Here is a 19443-nt window from a genome sequence, read left to right on the forward strand (position 1 = left end):
CATTATCCGTGAGCTTTTGATTTCAAGTTTCCTTTTATATTATTGGCATTATTTGTTTAAGCAACTTAATGTGAAAGTAAGAGTCTACAACAGTTTCCAAAAATTGAAACTGAATCCACAAGACCTTTCAAGATATTGTTCATTTCAAACAGAAAAACAAGATAAAAGTTGAAAAGTAACCAAAAGAACTTTGCATTGCTTACGACTACGTAAAGAGAACCAGCACCAGCAACAACAACAACAACAAATCTAGTGTATTCCCGCACGTGGGGTCTGGGGCTAAAGAGAACCAGCGAATAGGAGATATAAGAAGAATGATCAAATTCATGAGTTCAGCAAGTCTGGTTTCAATAATCACGAGTCCAAAAAAGTCTACACGTGTATATATGGATCGAGTGGCAAAAAGAGGAACACCGGAGACGGGTGATCCTCGGGTGTATACAAAGCACAACAGCAGAACAATATGAGGGGTCTATGCAAGCAATCTTTGACCCCAAATGACTGATAAATGGTAATGCAATTGCAAAACCCTCAAAAAGAAGGAATCAACATATACTCCCTATATAACTGTTTTCCTTGAAAACTACATGCACCCAAAAAGTAATAACTCTACAACAGAGGGTGAGTTTAATAGGCTTACAGACCAGAAGACATTCTGGATACTATGACACAAATGAGGCACATCTTTAAACATTACTTACGTTCAGAATTGGGCGAAGTTCATTGGTATCCTCCACCATATGGGTGTTGGCCATAGGGACCCATGCCCATCCGGGGATTGTAACCTCCCGGCATAGAAGCTCCAGGAGGAAATCCGGTAGGCTGTTGCATCTGAACTCCTTGACCCATGTTCATTCCCATGCCCATGTTCATAGGTCTATTCATCCCCATGCCATAAGGCTGGTTTACTCCTCCATATGCTCCCATGCCAGGTCCCCCTGCAGGGCCACCAGCACCCATACCCATGCCCATGCCCATGCCCATACCAGAACCTACCATTGGGTGCGATGGAGGAGGCCTTAGTGCACCAGCACCAGCGCGACCAACTCCGGAACCTGAACCCATTGCTTTGCCCATGTTAACAGTTGATATCACGGGGGCTGTACTGGGTTTCTCCATCCTTTTCTCCTTGCGATTAATAGCATCAAAATCAACCCCAATATCAGCTAATGGATTTGTTTTAGCTGCATAACAAAAATTGCAATGTCATAACAAGGGAAAAGAAAGGAAATTTGCATAATCCCAAAAGAAAACACCTACATCCAGAAATGTTCAAATTGACCAGTCCACGACTCAATGTATCTGCCCAAACAGTAGACTTTGTCTCGAATTTGTCTTTGGCTGGTTGGGTGCTGCTGATGGGAGCTGTTGAAGCTGGAGTAGTTTGTGTTAGCACTAGCGCATTACTTGTTTGAGTTTGTGAATATTGAAGAGGCATTTGGGAAGGCATGTGGGATGCAGCAGTTGGCTGTGAAAGGTACGGTTGTCCAGCAGATGTTTGACCCATTTGGGGACCAAATGGACCTGTAGCTCCTAATCCTGTGTTGTAACCTCCAGCATTTGCATTGTTCTGCATAGAGGAGCCGCCAGGACCCCCGAAACCAGACTGTGGATAGAAACCTGTTGCAGAGTGGAAACCAGCAAGAGATGCAGGTTGACCACCTTGGGGTCCAAATCCAGTCTGTGATGCTTGACCAGGTTGAGCTGGAAAACCTCCAAAAGGTGGAGAATTGTTCGCTTGACCAGAAAAGCCCGCTGGAGATATAGTTTGTCCTTGACTTGGAAAACTGGTATGTGGTGACTGTTGGCCAGGTTGAGCTGCAAAACCTGTGGGAGGCGCCGCTGGGCCCGGAAGTGCCAGATAACCTGTATGTTGTATAGTTGCCCCGCCATGAGATTCAAAACCTGCCTGTGTAGCAGGTTGGACACTTGGAGGTGGAGGACCAGATGGTGGGAGAATATCAGCCAATATATCAATCTCCTGGTTGGAGGTGGACAGCTCCTGCTGAGCGTATTGCATATTAGTTGGAGTAACCTGACTATATGTTGCACTTGAGATCTCAGCACCCTGAGGGACCGATTGAGGAAGCTCAGGGCTTTGATTTATATTAGGATGGAAAGATGTAGAGTTCTGCAGATGAGTTTGCATGCTATTCGAGGTCATAGCCCTGAAAGGACCATCACCAAAAGGATCCTCAAACATCTGCAAGAAAAGCAAATATTTCTTCAGTAAGTAAATTGTAGAATGACAGAATCGTAAATGTGTGCAATACAACACATATGGTTAACTCATTAAATGCCCTTGCACTGGTTTTGGTTTATCCACCTGGTTAGAGATGGTAGATCCTGATGATGCTTCCCCAAACATGGTCTCAGTGCCAGTGCCAGTGGTCCCAGAAGGATTAACCTCAGAGGCACCCGAAGCTGCAGGTACAAGGGCTAATGAGTTGGAGGAAAACGGCTCAGACAAGGCGCCAAGTAAATCCATTTCGCCACCAGAAGTAGTTGACACAGGAACATTTGATGGAGCTGGGGCCGCTGCTCATACAGGTGAAAAATTACTTGCATTAGAATGGTAAAGTAACAAATCATTTACAAAACCATTTGAGAAGCACTTGGGAATCAACGCGCAATAAATAAAGATTAATCTGGTGTATAAGGAGCCTGTAATCAATATGATACCAGCATTAGCAGAGCAGACAAAAAATAATGAGGTTCCAATGTGACATTAAGGGACTCCTCAGCTCTACTAATACATCACATTGTGTATTAAACCCTCATTTCTGTGCTTGGAATTCTCAATTACCCTTAATTTAATTCAGAATTTCACTCGCTTCATAGTACAGGCAGTATCATCAGCAAATAGCACCCTAGATATCATAATTTACTGCTGAAAATTACTGCCAACTATTAACCACTTTATGCAGCCTCTATCCTCTGATTTTGCATCTCTTAAGCTTCCATATTAATGGTGTATGAGATGGGCTAGAGGGAGTCATTTTCGTTATTTTGGAACTTCGGACTGAAAATTTAGCTGTGGATATGCACCATTTTATCCATGCAATTCATTTCCTTTAATATTGTGAACAAAAAGTTGCTGTTAACATGATTGAAGGCCTTTTCCATATAGAATTTGCAGGCCACCCATGGAGTTCCTTCTTTTATTGCTCAAAACCCATATAATATAAGCAAAGCTTCAGCAATTTGTTTGTGCGATATTAAGGAAATCTGAGAATCTTTTATCAAATTGCTCGTAACACCTTACACTCTTGTTCTCAGTACTTATGAAATTAGGTTATATACACAACCCAGCGCAAATTTGTTTTTGGTATTAGCGCAATAAATGACACATTGAGGCTCTTCGCAGTGACCATCCTCAAATAAGATGCTTTTACTGCTGCCAGAACTGAAGTAAAGACTGACTGGGCACTTTATTAAGATGAGAAGATAAAAGGTGCAAGTAAATGGAGAGGGCACACGTTGATTTTGATTTCTTAGGAACATAAGTTAGTGAAAAGGTGGGTCTTAAAAGATGTATGTTGTAATAATTCTCTTTATGCGATGCCAAATAAGGATTATTTTAATTTTTAACAGAAAAAAGAAAGGGACGGTTCACATTCACGTTATATAGTATACACAAGTTACACCTTTACCAACACAGCATGGGTCATAAAATGTCCTGTGCATTTTGATTGTCCTCTCTATAACAAACATGTACTTCCCAACTTCACCCACCTTTACCAAAATAAATTTTTAACACATCTGAATTTGCTAATACTTGTAACAAAATCGTAACTTTTGGAGTTTGGTTGGTCCCAATTGTTTATTTAATTGAGCAATTTCCAGCAGCATGCTACACGATTAAACATCTTTGACTGACAGACACACTGCAAGTTACTTTCTCAAAGCACCACATTGAAGGAAGTCTAGTTACTAAAGACAAAATAGGAAACTAGTAGCTCCTTATTATCACCAAATATTTTGGAAATGTTTACTGCCAGTAATATACTTAAAACATTAAGCACTAATTTGGCCATTTCTTTAGTGGGGGTCGTTTTACCTGAAAAAGATGCACGGGGATCAAATTCATCAAAACTCTCAACAACCTTGTTGTCTGGTGGTGGAGCAGTAGCTGCTGCTGGAGCTGGTGGTGAAGCAGTAGCTGCTGCTGGAGCTGGTGGTGGAGCAGTAGCTGGTGCCGGAGAAGGCATATTAGCTGGGCTAGGACTGGCACTTGCATGAGGAGAAGAAGATTTGGGAGCAGATGCTGAAGAAGTGTCTACATCCCTTTTGACAAATAATAAAATAGATCAATATAAAATTTTCAAGGAAATAAACGGGAAAAAGGATCCTTTTTACAACTATTACCTTTCACTATGTGCTGGGCTACGTGAAGCACCAACAGCTTCCTCATAACTAGGAGGTGCACTAAGGTTTTGTTCAGAAAACCTCCTTTCAAGCGGCCTACATGAACAGTGTATCGAAAATTTAAATCTTATCAAATAAATAACACCATTTCTTAATTAAACCAATACTTAATGACAAAAATATATTAGGATAACTAAAAGGCACACTAATAACACCATCCATCCTGAGAGTGATCCTCAGCTCTAGCACCATTTCCTCTGTTAGTCATGAAGATTAAATTAATGCATTATGGGCAAAACAACAACAACAACATACCCAGTGTGATCCCACAAGTGGGGTTTGAGGAAGGTAGAGCGTACGCAGACCTTACCCCTACCTTGTGTGAGGTACACAGGCTATTTCTGATAGACCCTCGGCTAAGGAAATGCATTATGGGCAAGAATAAAAGATTTAAGAATGTGCATAGATAAAACATCAATTTCAGAGTAATGGCAACAGAACCTGCTCGCTAAATTTTATTCCTTTACCTATTAGAATCATCTAACCAATATCAAATTACAAAAGTCCTGACCTTATTTAAACAAAAAGATGAAAAGACAAACCTAGAAGAATATTGACCGTCGTCATCATTGCCACGATCCTTGTACCTGTCAGAACTTCTACTTCTTGATCCATAATTAAAATCATCAGTGCTCCGACTTCTTCCACGATAATCATCATCCTTGTATCCATCTCGGCTGCGCTCATCGTAATCTCTACCATAGCGATCCCCATCACGGCTGTTTGAGTCTCCATATCTGCCATATTTGTCCTCATCTTTGTAGTATTCCCTTTCCCTCCCATAACCATTTCTTTCTTCATCTCTGCCTCCATAACGATCTTCATCAAATCTGTCACCATACCCTCCTGAACCTGAATATGAACCAGGGCGATACATACCACCCGTTGACGTGTTGCGGAATCTATCAAGATGATAAAATTTGTCAGAGAACATTACCTTTGTAGACAGTACCAATGAAATTAGAAATTATATGGCTATAGTCGTCATCAGAGCATAGTCATACATATACCTTTCAATGGGTACGTCAGAACACAAAAAAAAAAAGGATACCACAGATAGACATATATAGGGTACATACAGCTGGATGTGCAAGTAGCATGTGAAAAAATCTTAATGTTTGGATAATGGCTGACTTGAATTAATAATTCACAAATACTCACATGCTTGAGCATAAATAACATGCAGACACTAGACAGATGTTTCCCCTCAAATATAGCAGATTGACAAAACCTTATCTTAGTAATATATGTAAGTTTGAATTAAGACACCATGGGAAATTCAGATATTCTCATACACTCTTTTATGCCGTGACAATTCTCACTTGAACTACGGAACTCATTGGTACCGTAGCCAGTAAATTGAAGTACAGAAACAATAATTAATCAACAAGGTTAATGAGGTTTGTCAAAGGCAAATAGCAAAAAACTCATTGGTAAAGATATAATGCTATGCAAAAAAAAAGAGTAAAAAATAGTCTAAAAAAACTTTAAAACAATGCTTATAAAGGGGCTGAAGAACAACTCCCGTTTTTGCTTTAATTTATTACTGGGGAGAGGGGTATGGCTTGTCAAAGGCGAAAAGGCAAAAGGCACATATAGTTGCTGGGGCTTTATGCAGAAAATGCAATGAAAGCACACACCTTAGCGGAAAAAAAAAAAAGATTTTATACAGGAGGCAAAGTACAAACACAAACAACAATGATATGCATACGTGAATTGGAAATACTTAATATGTAGTAAAGCATGTAAATCAAGTTTAAAACCACTTGTAAAATGTCAAATTCACATGCAAAGATACACTTCTAAATTTTCAGTTCGATTTAGAGATTAGAGTTCAGATACAAATATTCTAATTTCTGATCCATACATCCATAACATCCCCGTTCTCATTGGTCTGATGGGTCTTTTTAGAATCAGTTATTCCACATTCTTTTTGTGTAATCTGATTCCTTAACAATTAACACATCATTTTGATGGGCGATATCTATTATTGCTTCCCTTCAAGAGGGAGATCATGAGCCTATCTTGAAGGTTTTTGTCGAGGCAGGCTCCCAGCCTTAGCTGCACCTCAAGTACAGGGCTTAAGAACATCTCAAGCAGCCATTTGACAACACCGCATGGGAGGGGGGGGGAGATGAGCAGTGGGAAGTTTAGAGTTCATAGTTGTGACTTGTGGCAGAACTATATACATGACCGGAAGCAGAAGAGATGGATACGACTGGAGCAGAACCAACTGGATTGAGTTATACTTACTTGTCCCTATTAGCAGCTGCCTTTTGGCGAACTTCCTGAATTCTCTCCTTATCATTAACAAGAACCACAAGGCTCTGAGATTTCTTTCTGACGTTGCTTCCCTGGTCTCTCCCACTGGAGTCGATATATTGAAAATCGGACAATGTCTGGGCAAAGAGAAGATGAAGACAATACTTAGTTGTTTTCCCCAGATTCCACAAGTTGGCAATCTCATAAGAGTAACAAATTTAACAAGAAGGAAGAAACTTACAGATATTTGGTAAGCATGTTCCCGTATGTCATCAATGACACGTTCAGACCCATGGGCTACCAAATATTCCAAAACAGTTAAACCCTGAAATTCATCGTCAAACATTAGATATAGTTTTTTAGTGAAGCACTTTTATATATAGTAATAGTATTCATTAAAAGCAAGCAAGCATGTCGTATGTATCTTCATCTTAAAAAGAAGGCAGTTGGTAACCTTGAATAATGCAAGATTCAGGAAATATGATCTGACATTATAAGTGCAACTTGGCTAGACAGAGTAAACAAATTCAAGCAGGACAAACCTTGTAAACATGCCGCCAATTTTTTCCAGTATCATTGATACGCTTCCAGATCACAGACATAATCATTTGGTACTCATGACTGCAAAATTTTGAAAATGAATCTCACATATAGAAAAGGATATAAATGACACAACCAAAATACTCAAATCAGTGACTTAAGCTTACTAGTTCCGTGTAGCCTGAGCGATATCTGCAAGAAGTGATCCATGAGGACCCCAGGGCTCATTGCTAGTCGCATCTAGAACCTTGAGAGAAACCAAACAAAAAGATAATCAAATCACTGAAAACAGTATCAAGATCTTCTAGGTACTTATTTTAAAACTCCCCCTCTCTACCAGCTAACAGATTAGACAACAAAAGAATTGACTAGGTCCGCCAATGAGAGCAGGTAAGTGAGATTTTCATGTACCCACTTTGAGCACTTATTCAGCATCAAGCAAAGGAAAATTGTGCAAACAATTAGGCTTGTCGGGGGCCTTGGAGCAGGAGTAGAATAACAGGTCATACCACAAAAGTAAGAAAAGCGAGTAAAAACTAACCAGCTATAACGGCTTCCAATGCCGGAGCAAGAAGGAAGAATCATTATTGCAGAAAACACAAACTACAAAAAAGATCTTTTCCTTCTGCTTATATCTTATCATTATATCAATATGTATTCCATGAACCCAAAACAGATTTGATAATGCCGTATCTTTTCTACTTTTGGCAAGAATAGAGCAAGCACTAATGGTTTTAGTACTGTTAAAGCTATTTACATTTCTAAAGCAACCTAAAAGAGAATAATCTCATGAGAAACCAAGAAAAGAGGGGGGGGGGGGGGCTAAATAAGGTGACTAGGTATGTTTGGTATGTAACTTGAACAAGCACTTTGAAAGCAATATGATCTACTTGAATCAAGGTATGACCCTCAGCTCCAGGCAACATGCCTCCTCAGCAAACATAAGGGTGTCTCTCATGTGGCCATTAAAACTCATGGATGATTGGAGTATCCAAGGAGAAGGCAGTTTTTCCTCTAAATTACTTATGTTCTCTTTCATAGCAAAAAATCGGAGAACCTCTATTCCATGAATCAATAAAGCAAACTCAAAGTCTGTATGTACGAGCGGCCAACAGGACTATCCATATTAGTTCTTCACCTTGGAACATCTCTTTGATATCATATTTCTGTATAACAGAAATAATGGATTTGACCATCTCTTAATTGCAGTTATTTACCATGAATTCTTTTATATTTCGAGAAGCTTATGATGTTGCTTAAAGGATCAGAATTAAAATGCACCTCTTCGACATGTCGGTTTTGCACTCTCGCCTTCAAAGAAGTTAATTGCAACCCCACGCCTCAAACAAAGATTTGAAGTATTTTAATCAATGACCACCAACGATATTACATTAATGTATATGCACGTACCAAAGTGTTTCAAAAGTGGGGATATGTTGGCGACTTGCGTAGGTCTATCCTTAGCCTATATTGATCTAAGTAAAATAAAGTCTCTAACATTTTTCTTAAAAAACGTTTTAGTGGTACTACAGGAATATAAATGCATTGCACTGAGAAAAAGGACACAAGAATAAGAAAGAAACGAGCAAAAAGGACTTACTTTTTGTTCTATTGAAGGGACCTTAAGAACCTTTTTATTCACCTCTCTCTTGCTGCAAGCAAAGAGTGAAAGCAACAAATGACATATCAAAAAAAGATCCAAATTAACAAATCAAAGACTAAACATCTACAAGATCATATCACATGCTATTTTCTCCATCCATAATGAAAGTTCGGCAATAGAGATGAAATATGCCAAGTATAACTGGCCTGACAGAGATATTGCTATGTCTGTTACGTTGAGAAGTGTAGGATTTGAATTAGCAGACTTACATGTCCCGCACAGTTTGATCAAATGCTTTCTTCATTCTGATATTGTATGCTTAGCAGCCCGATACTCTGTAAATTCTGCACCCCTCAAATGTTGTCTGCAGAAACAGAACAAAACCAATTACATCCACACGGGCCCTTTATCCTCCCACCGAACAACTTCAATGATTTCATTTTCCAGCCTAACCAAGGCCAAACGAACTCTTATATTGACATGTTTTGTATTACTCCCTCTCTCCCAATTATGTGGCACACTTTCCTTTTTAGTTTGTCCACAATTTACCAGTAAAATTTTCATTTTATCCTTAATGAGATGATATATAGCCTACATAAATGTCTATGGCTTCTTTTTACCACAAATTTCAAAAGTCTTTTTTTTTTATGACAATGGCTTGCGAACCAGCTTGCGCACACCTCGACTAATTCCATCAAGTACCTGCTGCCTCCTACCAGCACAGCTACCGTGTAACTCTGCCTACCAAGGTTGGGCAAATGAGACGAATTAATCACCTAGTACCGGATACCTCTACCCACCAAAAAGTCTGTCTTTTGATGAAGCCCACCAAAAGCCTTTCTTTCTTAAACTCTGTATCGAGACAAATACAGCCACATAAAATGGGATAGGGAGAGTAATTAGTTTAGTATTAATCAATCAACTAGCCAACTACTCCTCAATCTCAAATTAGACAGGAAAGTAATACGAATGCTCGTTTAGTCTACATTTAATTCCAGAAATTAACAATTGCAGCGATTTTCAACAGTTCCATTTCGCGTAAAATCATAAACTCAGCAATAAAATAAATACGTTAAAAAAAATCAATAACTCATGGGATAACAGAATCACGCTATTCACTTCATTTCCATAACGAATCAAATCGCGAAATTGTAAAACCTATCGAGATCATGGGAGCTGAACAAAACTCAATAATACAAATTAACAGCTAAAATTATAGATCTAAATTCACATTAAAAAAAACATAAAATTGATTGTCGAAATTCACAAAATTGATCCAAAATAACAAATAAAAGAGATCTAATTGATTGAACATGAGATTGAACCTGATTCAGATCTGAGATGTGAAGAGAGAGAAATGTAGAATGGTTTTTAGAGAGAGAAATGTTTGAATAGTATTTAGAGAGAGAGAGAAGGGAATAATGGTAAGAGATATACAGAGAGGAAAATTGTGAAACAGAGAGCTGGCTATTGTTGAAGACAGAGGAAAGGGAGAAATAAGACAGCGCACCTCACACGCAGGAAGGAATAATATATTTGGGACAAATTATTTGATTTTTTTATATTTCTTTTCTTTTCTTTTTCGGTTTCTCTACTTTATTTTTGTTCTTTGTATTTGTGTTTTGTGAATAGATTTCAACTAACTGTCCAATTTAAGTTATATTTATTTGTTTTTATATTTTTTATAGAAGAATTAAAGACAAGGATTGAGATTGGACTAATTCTTTTTTGCCAAATTCAATGTATATATATTGAATAAAGTGTATTATAACTTGAGATAAAAAATATTAGAAGGAAATTAGTGAATTGTTTTCATAAGCTAAAGCAGTGGCACCAGGAGTTAGATTTATAGATAGTGGAGAGATTGATCTACCAAAAAAAAAATGAAAAAGCGATTTTTCTGCCACTTAAAGGCTAAAAAAGAATAATTTTGTGCGACCTTATTTATCAAGCCTGAGAATTATATATAGAAAAAGAAAATAGAAAAGCAATTTCGCTACCACTTAAAGGCTAAAAAAGAATAACGTGTACTATCGTATTTACCAAGCTCAATATTATTAAATTGAGCTAGATCATACAATCTAAGTAGGTTTAGACGTCGAGCCCAATAATACCGACTAAGCTCGTTACAATATTGAGTAAAGCCAAGCTTGAGATCATATCGAGCTTTATTAGTACTAAGTTGGGTTGAATCGAACCAAGTGAAGCTCGATCGAATTTTATTATGGTACATCAAACTTGAATACAATCGAGCCAAACCGAGTCATCTCTTTAATATTTGTTTTCACTTGGGTAAAATATCATCTCATTTGGATTGGCGTAAATAGATTTTTTTTTCCTCGTGTTTTATTCTTTGTTTTTCTCATTTTCTGATATCTTATTTGATGTTTTTACTATTTTACTTTAGTTTGTTAGTAAGAAATTAATGTACATAAAGGGATATTGGGTGTAAAGCAGCTAGTAACTAAGATATACTTTAAATTAAAACTAAATAACTCTATACTTATTATTCATTCCAAACAAATACTAGTTAAATAATCAGTGTTACTTTTCTGTAACATAAAAAGGTACAACCTATATGAAGAAGAAGAAAAAAAACTATTGTACATTAATTGCGCTTTTATAAGCTAGGAAAATACTCCATTTTTTCTTTCTACCCATGTTTTGACAATTTGCAAATATCAACGCACAGTTACTAATATTAAATACTCCAAATATTACTATGGTTTAATTCTATGCTTCTTTAACTACTGGCTATTACATAGCACTAAGCCGTAAGTTACAACATTAATTTGGTTTAATGACTATATATGCAAGATTTCAATGCTATAAGCTGCAATAGCTTTTGGGGAGAAATTCAAAAATAGCCAGGTTTACAAATGGTCATTCAAAAATAGTCACAATTTCAAAAGTAATCTAAATTTAGTCACTTTTCATGTAAAGATAAATCTGAACAAAATTAATGTTCAAAATCCGGAAAAATACTCCAGTATATTATACTGAAGTTCTAGTATATTATACTGGAACTTTTCGCGTGTTGGAGTTCCAGCATAATATGCTAGAAGTTCATACACAGGTGCACCGATCTCCAATTATGCTGGAACTTTCCGTGTTGCAGCAAAATAGTGGCTATTTTTCAATGACTTTGCAAACGTTAGCTATTTTTAAATAATCAGTCCAAAAATTGGCTAGCCCGTGCTATTTTTACATAGTTTTCTACTCCACTTTAAAGAGAAAGTCTGGGCCCATTTGGCCATAGAAAATATTTCACTTTTTTGGGAAATTTTTTTTTATTTTTTTCGGAATCAATGTTTGACCATGAAATTTTCAATTTTCATTTAAAGTTGAATTTTGAAAAACTCCAAAAAGATGTTTTTCAAAATTTTCACTTCAAATCACTCACATAAACTAAAAAATAGCTTCAAATAATATTCGTGTCCAAACACAACTCTAATCTTCAAATACCATTCTCACTTGAAAAAAAAATCACTTTTGTTCTGAAATTTCACAATTCTTATGTCCAAACGCCCACTTAGGTAGTTAGGTAGAAAAGAAAGTAAATGATGGTGGTCACGCACAGAACTAAGGGTTCATCCGAATTCCCTATTCTATATGCTAGATTAAAATTATTCTGGATTAAAATTATCTTATCCTTTTATGTATATATATAGTAAATATTGAATTTCCTCACCTCTTCATGTATTTATTTTCTTATACTCTAAATCGCCGTGAAAAATTATAAGCCTACCATAAGTTAAAAAAAAATGAAGACAAAGAAACTTAATATGGAAGGAAAGTGATGTAAAAGATGTTTATGTTGACATCATTCTCCTTAATGCCTTTTCTATATTGTCTTTACTCAAAGAGTAAAGCTGAAAGCTTTTAAGGAAAAACTATTTATTTGTTCTTGTTTAAAAAAAATAAGTTTATAAATGAAAAATTGTGGAAAAGAAAGATTCCAACCACTTGAGAATCAAGAGGTCATAACTTGCTAACTTTATTGTATATGATTGAGAAAAAAGCCCTTTATTATGTATGCTTTTGAAATTGCAGTTTGCTCATTTTGACAGTGATGATTCTATAATGAGATTTTATAGCATTGTATTCCTGAACATGCTCTTATGGTAAGCAACTCCCACTTCCAATCGAGAGGTTGTGAGTTCGAGTCTCCCCAAGAGCAAGGTGGGAAGTTTTTGAAGGGAAGGATGCCGGGGGTCTATTTGGAAACAGTTTCTGTACCCTAGGGTAGGGGTAAGGTCTGCGTACACACTACCCTCCCCAGACCCCACTAAGTGGGATTATACTGGATTGTTGTTGTTGTATTCCTTGACATCTGTCCTTTGCCATTCTCTCCCTTCCAATTTCTTTTTATTTGTTTGCGGGGCGGAGATAGTGTAGTAGCTCCGTATTTACACGAATCTAATAGTTTTTGTTTAAACTTTATATTTGTATTTAAAATTTAATAAATATATTAAAAAATTCAGTTGTGAATTCAGTAACTAAAACGTGCTTATGTTCAATGTTAAGATCAGAACCCATAACCTTGATCATATCTTCGCCTCTGTTCTTTTTTTAAAATTTTAAATTATATACAGTAAAGGACAGTAGATGATAATGAGCAAAAGATCACATCTGGACGAGCGGAATGGATTTATCTTGCTCATAAAGTAAATATTACTATATAGTTTTGCAATTAGAAAGACAAAAGGAATAGATTGGGTGGCATATTGTAAAAATTAGTAAAGATAGGGTGCAAAATGCTCCAAAAAAAGAAGGAAAAACTCTCTCACACCTATGTTTACATCAAATCATATTCATTTATCATTGTTAAGCAAAAAATAGATGAGTAGCATATTGATTAACTACTCATAACTTTAAGAGCTAATACTAAACAATAAAAAAGAAGTTACTTTTATGGATAATGTTAAATAGTAACTAAAACATTATTCTTATAAAAGTTCATGTAGCAGTTATAAATTTTATTAGACTTGTTTTTACCCCAATAAGATTACATGATAAATATTTCTAAGAAAAATTAGTAAATATTTTTACGATGATAGTAATCAACTGAGATTTTTCGGGACTACAAAGGGAATGTTGGATTATTAAAATAAAAATAAAATTGAAAAAAGAGCGTCCGACGTGGCTCTATTCCTCTCTAGCTCACTCAATCAACAGAAACTAAAAATCCACCGACAAGACACAAATGCTTACTATAACATCGTCCGATATGGTCGGTCAAAGGGGGAATTTTAAAATTTTAATTTCATAAATTTTGAATCACACTTATTTTTTGTTTACTAAGTTTGGTAAAGATTATTTATACATATTTAGTGAATTTTTAATACGATTATAAAATTACTGTATTCTGCCATAACTTATGTCTTAGTTCCGCCCCGATTTATCCCTTTCCTTTGATGTAAGAGATAGGAGTATTAATGGATATTTAAAAACCGACTAAACCGGTCGAACCGTATCGTACCTAACAGAATTTTAGGTTTCTTTTAATAAAACCGTAGGTTTTTATATAAATCTATAATTGTACCGAAAATTAGGATTAGGTTTTTTGTTTTATGAAAATAAACCGAAAATATACCAAATCGTACCAAATAAATTTACAATGTAAAAAATATATTTATATGTTGAGTTTAAAAATAATAAAGTATTAAACTTGTTCTTGGGCCTTGGAATTATGGAACAGTTACAAGCCAACAAGTAATTCAAAATCCTAATTCCCAACCCTATTATGCTATTTCTATTGAAACTAAATTATTTGCAGCATATTCACTAGCAAGACATAAGGTATTGTAGCGATTATGTATAGCAAAGTATAATGTATTGAATATGTTTCCTTTCGTATGATTTAGATTTATCTTTTTGAATGTTTAATCTTCTATAGACTTTATTCTTGAATCCCAACTTGGTTAATATTTTTCTACTCGTGCGATTTATATTTTCTTTATATTTGCTTAGTTTCTTTTACGCTGTGGTAGAATAGTTGACGGATCTATACTCTAGCCATCTTTCATATTTTATTAATTCATCACCGTTTAAACTGTAAAAATGTCTAGAGAGTTTTGCTAAGTCCTATAAAAGTACGTATGTTATTGCATTCTACTTTTACTAGTGACTTTTACATGACATTTAAAAAAATTATCGAAAATTAACCGAACTGTACCGTTACCGAAGAGAAACCGACATGATTGAGACGATTTTGGAAAGTTTAATTTTAGTTATGCATAATAGAATAATCGAAAAATTGGTATGGTACGTATTTTATAAAATAACCAACCGAACCGAACCATTGACACCGTCAGCAAGAGGCCGAGGGTGACCATTTTTTTTTTCTCCTAAAATTTCTCAAATTCCATCGTTTTCTGTAAGGAGTATGTAGCAACCAACCCAATTCTTCTATTTCAAGACATAACAACTCATAGAAAAAAACTACCAACCTTTAATTAATAGCCTATAAAGTTTGTAATAATAATTCTGCTACAATAACGACCATAATTATGCCTTCATTCCCAGCAAATTGGTGTCAATTGCTTATTCGTCGGTCCAAAATAAGTGATTTTTTGATTATTTTCACACATTAAGAAATTCATCTTTTAATATTAATTAGTAATAAAATTGACCATATTAACCTTTATTATCTCTTCACATACACATTTCTAATACATACTCCAACATTAGTTACTCCAAGAGCAATGTAGGAAAAAAATAATTAATTCATTCTCGAATTCTGGAAAAGTCACTTATTTTGGACCACAAGAAAAAAGCAAAAAAATCACTTGTTTTGGACGGAGGGAGTACTTTTTTTATTCTTTTTGTGTTGCTAAATTACGTACTTCTTTATTCTCCCTGACTGTGCATTGATTTTTATATACAGATCACTACTCATCTCGTATATATACTCCTTTTTATATATGAGTTTTCTTGGCAATAAAATATTTAGAAAATCTCAAGTCAAAATATGTCGTTTTATGTTACCACATATTTCTTATTTTAATATGATGTTAATATTTTTCAATTGAAAATGTGCATATGTAGATTGTAAAAGAATACTTAATATATCATTTCAATTAAAAATCGTATTTGGTAATATCTAGTTCTAATTCTTACTATGTTGTAAGCTACCTTTCAATCGGGCATATTGACGTCGAGTAATTAGTACTAATTCATGCATTAATCCAATGGGTCATGTACACTAATCATTGTCCCTTGAACATCGCATGCAGACTAGTTAATTAGTTTTTGAAACGAAATCTGATTATGTTCGGATTTAATTAAATACACAATGCAAAACTGCATCGACATATGATTGTAATTTGAGGAATATTTCTTGCTTTCACCTACCATTGCATATGACAATTGCTTTGAGGTGGATTAGCGCTGGTTTATAAGATTTGATTGAACTCATTGCTTTTGACTTAAACTGACCAAAGGATTCTAATTAGGTAATAGGAAAATAGCTAACTTCTCTATATTGGCAGTATAAAAGAATTTTTATACTATCATGTCACAAAAAATTATTACAGGGAACCATCTATTAAAAATTTAAGATTAGTAACTTAGAAAATAAATGTAGGTTACCTGCTACAATAAGTTAAATTTTGACAAAAGAACATGATAATTTACTAGTACTAGACAAAGAAAAATTTGAAATGGAAAATAAGGTAGATTACCAAGTATAACATATTAAAATATATTGATAGAAAAAAATAGTTAATTTAGTAGTAAGTTACTTCAAGATCAAGGCATTGTTCCTAGTCCAGAGGAAGAGGGTCTTTAATCTGAAGATCAACATTTCTTTGATCATTGTATACAGACGTCGAGCTCGGGGTCGAAGTTCCTTTCCAAGATCGAGGTCAGAAGTGGGCATACTTCGAGATGATGCCGGTATAATTCAGTAAAGGAAAGAGCGAGATACCCGCAACGGACCGAAGATCATGGCGTGAATTTCAGAATGGATTGGTCCTTGACGGTTAATCAGTTGTCAAATATAATTTCCTACTATAATTATAAGTGTACCTTATTTAGGAGTCCCCTATTATATAAAGGGGGATACCATCCATTTGTAATGATTATTATTCACTGAGAAGAATATATACATTCATTACTTTCTTGCTATTTCATTTTACTGTTCATCAGAGCTGCTTTATCATTTTTCATTCCTATTATCACACCTCGAGACTACCATACGTCGAGGTTGAGATTTGGCTTGCAGACTAGTCTGATTTATTTTATTCTCTAATTTATCTATTTAATTTCTTGTTTATCAATTGGTATTGGATTAAATCACATATCCTTAAAACCACAATATAAGTTTAATAGTTAATTTTAGGGTAAACAGTTTGACGCCCACAGTGGGGATAAGGATAATAGTGATTGTTTCAGTGTTGATTCTGATAACACATGTTATTTCATACTTGTTCTTGTCAAGTATTTTTGTTCTCAGGTTAAAACATGTCAAAATCACAAAACGCACCCGTACATGATGATGATGGTCTAGGATTTTGCGGGGAAAACGACAATGTAATTGCTCCAGGAGTCGGGGTGCCACCGTTTAATCTCGGGGGAGCACCGGTTGCCGATCCAGTCGATATCAGTTCACACGTTGCTCTAAATGCGTACCTAGGGGCAGACCCTGAAGGGAGTGTACGCAGGGAAGGCCGATCTAGTGGTGAAGGTACACAGGGCAGAGGAGATAGAGGAGTTAGCCTTCAGGTGATATTCGAGATACTACAGGCTCAGCAGGTCGCTATTGCTCAGTTGCAAAATCAACATAGGACTGCAAGTGGGGTTGAGCTAGAAATCACTCACTGTATCGAGCCAGTGCCAGAAAGGTCGAATGGTAATCAGGGACTGATTCTGCATTAATAAAAATGCTCGAGGCGCTCACCAAAAGAATTGAGTCAGGAGAGAAGAAAATCGAAGATAATGATAAAAAAGTGAAAACATACAACTCCCAAGTTGATCAGATATTGGGGGCACCCCCAATCCTAAAGGGTTTGGATTCGAAAAAGTTCGTGCAGAAGCCTTTTCCTCAAAGTGTGGCTCCGAAGCCCATTCCTAAGAAGTTTCGTATGCCGGACATACCTAAGTATAACGAGACTACTGATCCTAATGAACACATCACTTCGTACGCGTGCGGGATAAAGGGAAATGAATTAGAAAATGATGAAATCGAATATGTGCTGTTGAAAAAGTTCGGAGAAGCCCTTTCGAAGGGAGCAATGATTTGGTATCACAACCTGCCACCAGATTCTATCGACTCATTTGTCATGTTAGCAGATGCTTTCGTAAAGGCACACGCGGGGGCCATAAAGGTCACAACAAGAAAATCAGATGTTTTCAAGATAAGACAAAGGGGTAACGAAATGCTGAGGCAGTTCGTATCACAATTTCAAATGAAACGCATGGAGTTGCCCCCGGTCACAGATGATTGGGCCGTTCAAGCATTCTCTCAAGGGTTGAACGAACATAGTTCGATAGCATCATGTCAGTTGAAGCAAAATTCGATTGAGTATCCAGTTGTGACTTGGTAGATGTGCACAATTGATATTAATTGAAGATCAGGGTCGAGGAAGACCAGTTAGGAGCCCCTTCCGGTTCAGTACATCCAAACAAGTCGGCAGTTAAAACCCCGAGGGACATTGACAGGGAACCAAGTCCGAATAGAGAACGATATTAACCATATACCGCAGATCGAAAGAACAACGGTTCGGGATGCAATTCTGCCCGGAATGATCGAAGAAGTGATCGAAGACAGAATTCTCGGGGACTTATGAGAAAAAGTGGTTTTGATAAGCATGCCGATCCCATAGAGGCACCCGGTTATCGGAATACAACTTTAGCATCGATGCGTCGGGCAATGTATTGGCAATTGGGAGGATCAAATATACTAGATGGCCCAGACCCATACAGACCGATCCTTCCCAAAGAAACCCAAATTTGATGTGCAAGTATCATGGCACGCATGGTCACAAGACCGAGGATTGCAGGCAATTGAGGGAGAAAGTACCCGTATATTCAATGAGGGCCACCTTCGAGAGTTCCTCAGCGATCGAGCCAAGAATCATTTCAGAGAAAGGGACGCCAACAGGAAAAATGAATAGGAGGAACCCCAACATGTCATTCATATGATCATCGGTGGGGTCGACATTCCACACGGACCCATATTCAAATGCACTAAGGTATCAATCACTAGGGAAAAACGAACCTAAGATTATGTGCCTGAAGGTCCTTAGCATTCAATGACGAAAAAGCAAAAAGCATTTCCCAGCCACACAATGACGTTTTGGTAATTTCTATCTTATTAAATAAAGTTCAAGTTAAGCGTGTTTTAGTGGATCCAGGTAGCTCGGCGAATATCATCCGATCGAGGGTCGTGGAGCAACTCGGCCTACAAGATCAAATCGTGCCCGCAACTTGGGTCTTAAACGGCTTCAACATGGCCAGTAAAACAACTAAAGGGGAGATTATTTTACCAGTGAACATGGCTAGAACCATTCAAGATATCAAATTCCATGTGATAGAGGGCGACATGAGGTATAATTCCCTACTCGGGAGGCCTTGGATCCACAACATGAGGGTAGTCCCCTCGACTC

General features: G+C 36.5%; 1 protein-coding gene across 1 annotated transcript; it reads right to left on the reverse strand.

Moving 5' to 3' along the window:
• Positions 1–331: 331 nt before the first annotated feature.
• Positions 332–10333, reverse strand: LOC104233239 (clathrin interactor EPSIN 2-like). Its single transcript, XM_009786601.2, has 13 exons — positions 10159–10333; positions 9103–9197; positions 8831–8882; positions 7398–7477; positions 7233–7311; positions 6932–7015; positions 6682–6827; positions 4971–5330; positions 4369–4464; positions 4061–4287; positions 2327–2538; positions 1261–2203; positions 332–1184 (listed from the first exon to the last, which is right to left on the reverse strand). Exons 2-13 carry the CDS (start codon positions 9135–9137, stop codon positions 721–723), a joined length of 2778 nt encoding a protein of 925 aa, XP_009784903.1. The 5' UTR covers positions 9138–9197; positions 10159–10333; the 3' UTR covers positions 332–720.
• Positions 10334–19443: the final 9110 nt, after the last annotated feature.

The sequence above is a fragment of the Nicotiana sylvestris genome, chromosome 10, assembly GCF_000393655.2.
Source record: "Nicotiana sylvestris chromosome 10, ASM39365v2, whole genome shotgun sequence".
NCBI lineage: Eukaryota > Viridiplantae > Streptophyta > Magnoliopsida > Solanales > Solanaceae > Nicotiana > Nicotiana sylvestris.

Bases quoted from the DNA above. Each gene is read 5' to 3' on its own strand.
- LOC104233239 (XM_009786601.2), bottom strand. From the start codon at position 9,137: ATGAAGAAAGCATTTGATCAAACTGTGCGGGACAT. The intron at 4,465-4,970 runs GTTTGTCTTTTC...CTGTTCATGTAG, and splicing joins GACGGTCAATATTCTTCTAG to GCCGCTTGAAAGGAGGTTTT. The intron at 4,288-4,368 runs GTAATAGTTGTA...ATTTGTCAAAAG, and splicing joins AGCCCAGCACATAGTGAAAG to GGATGTAGACACTTCTTCAG.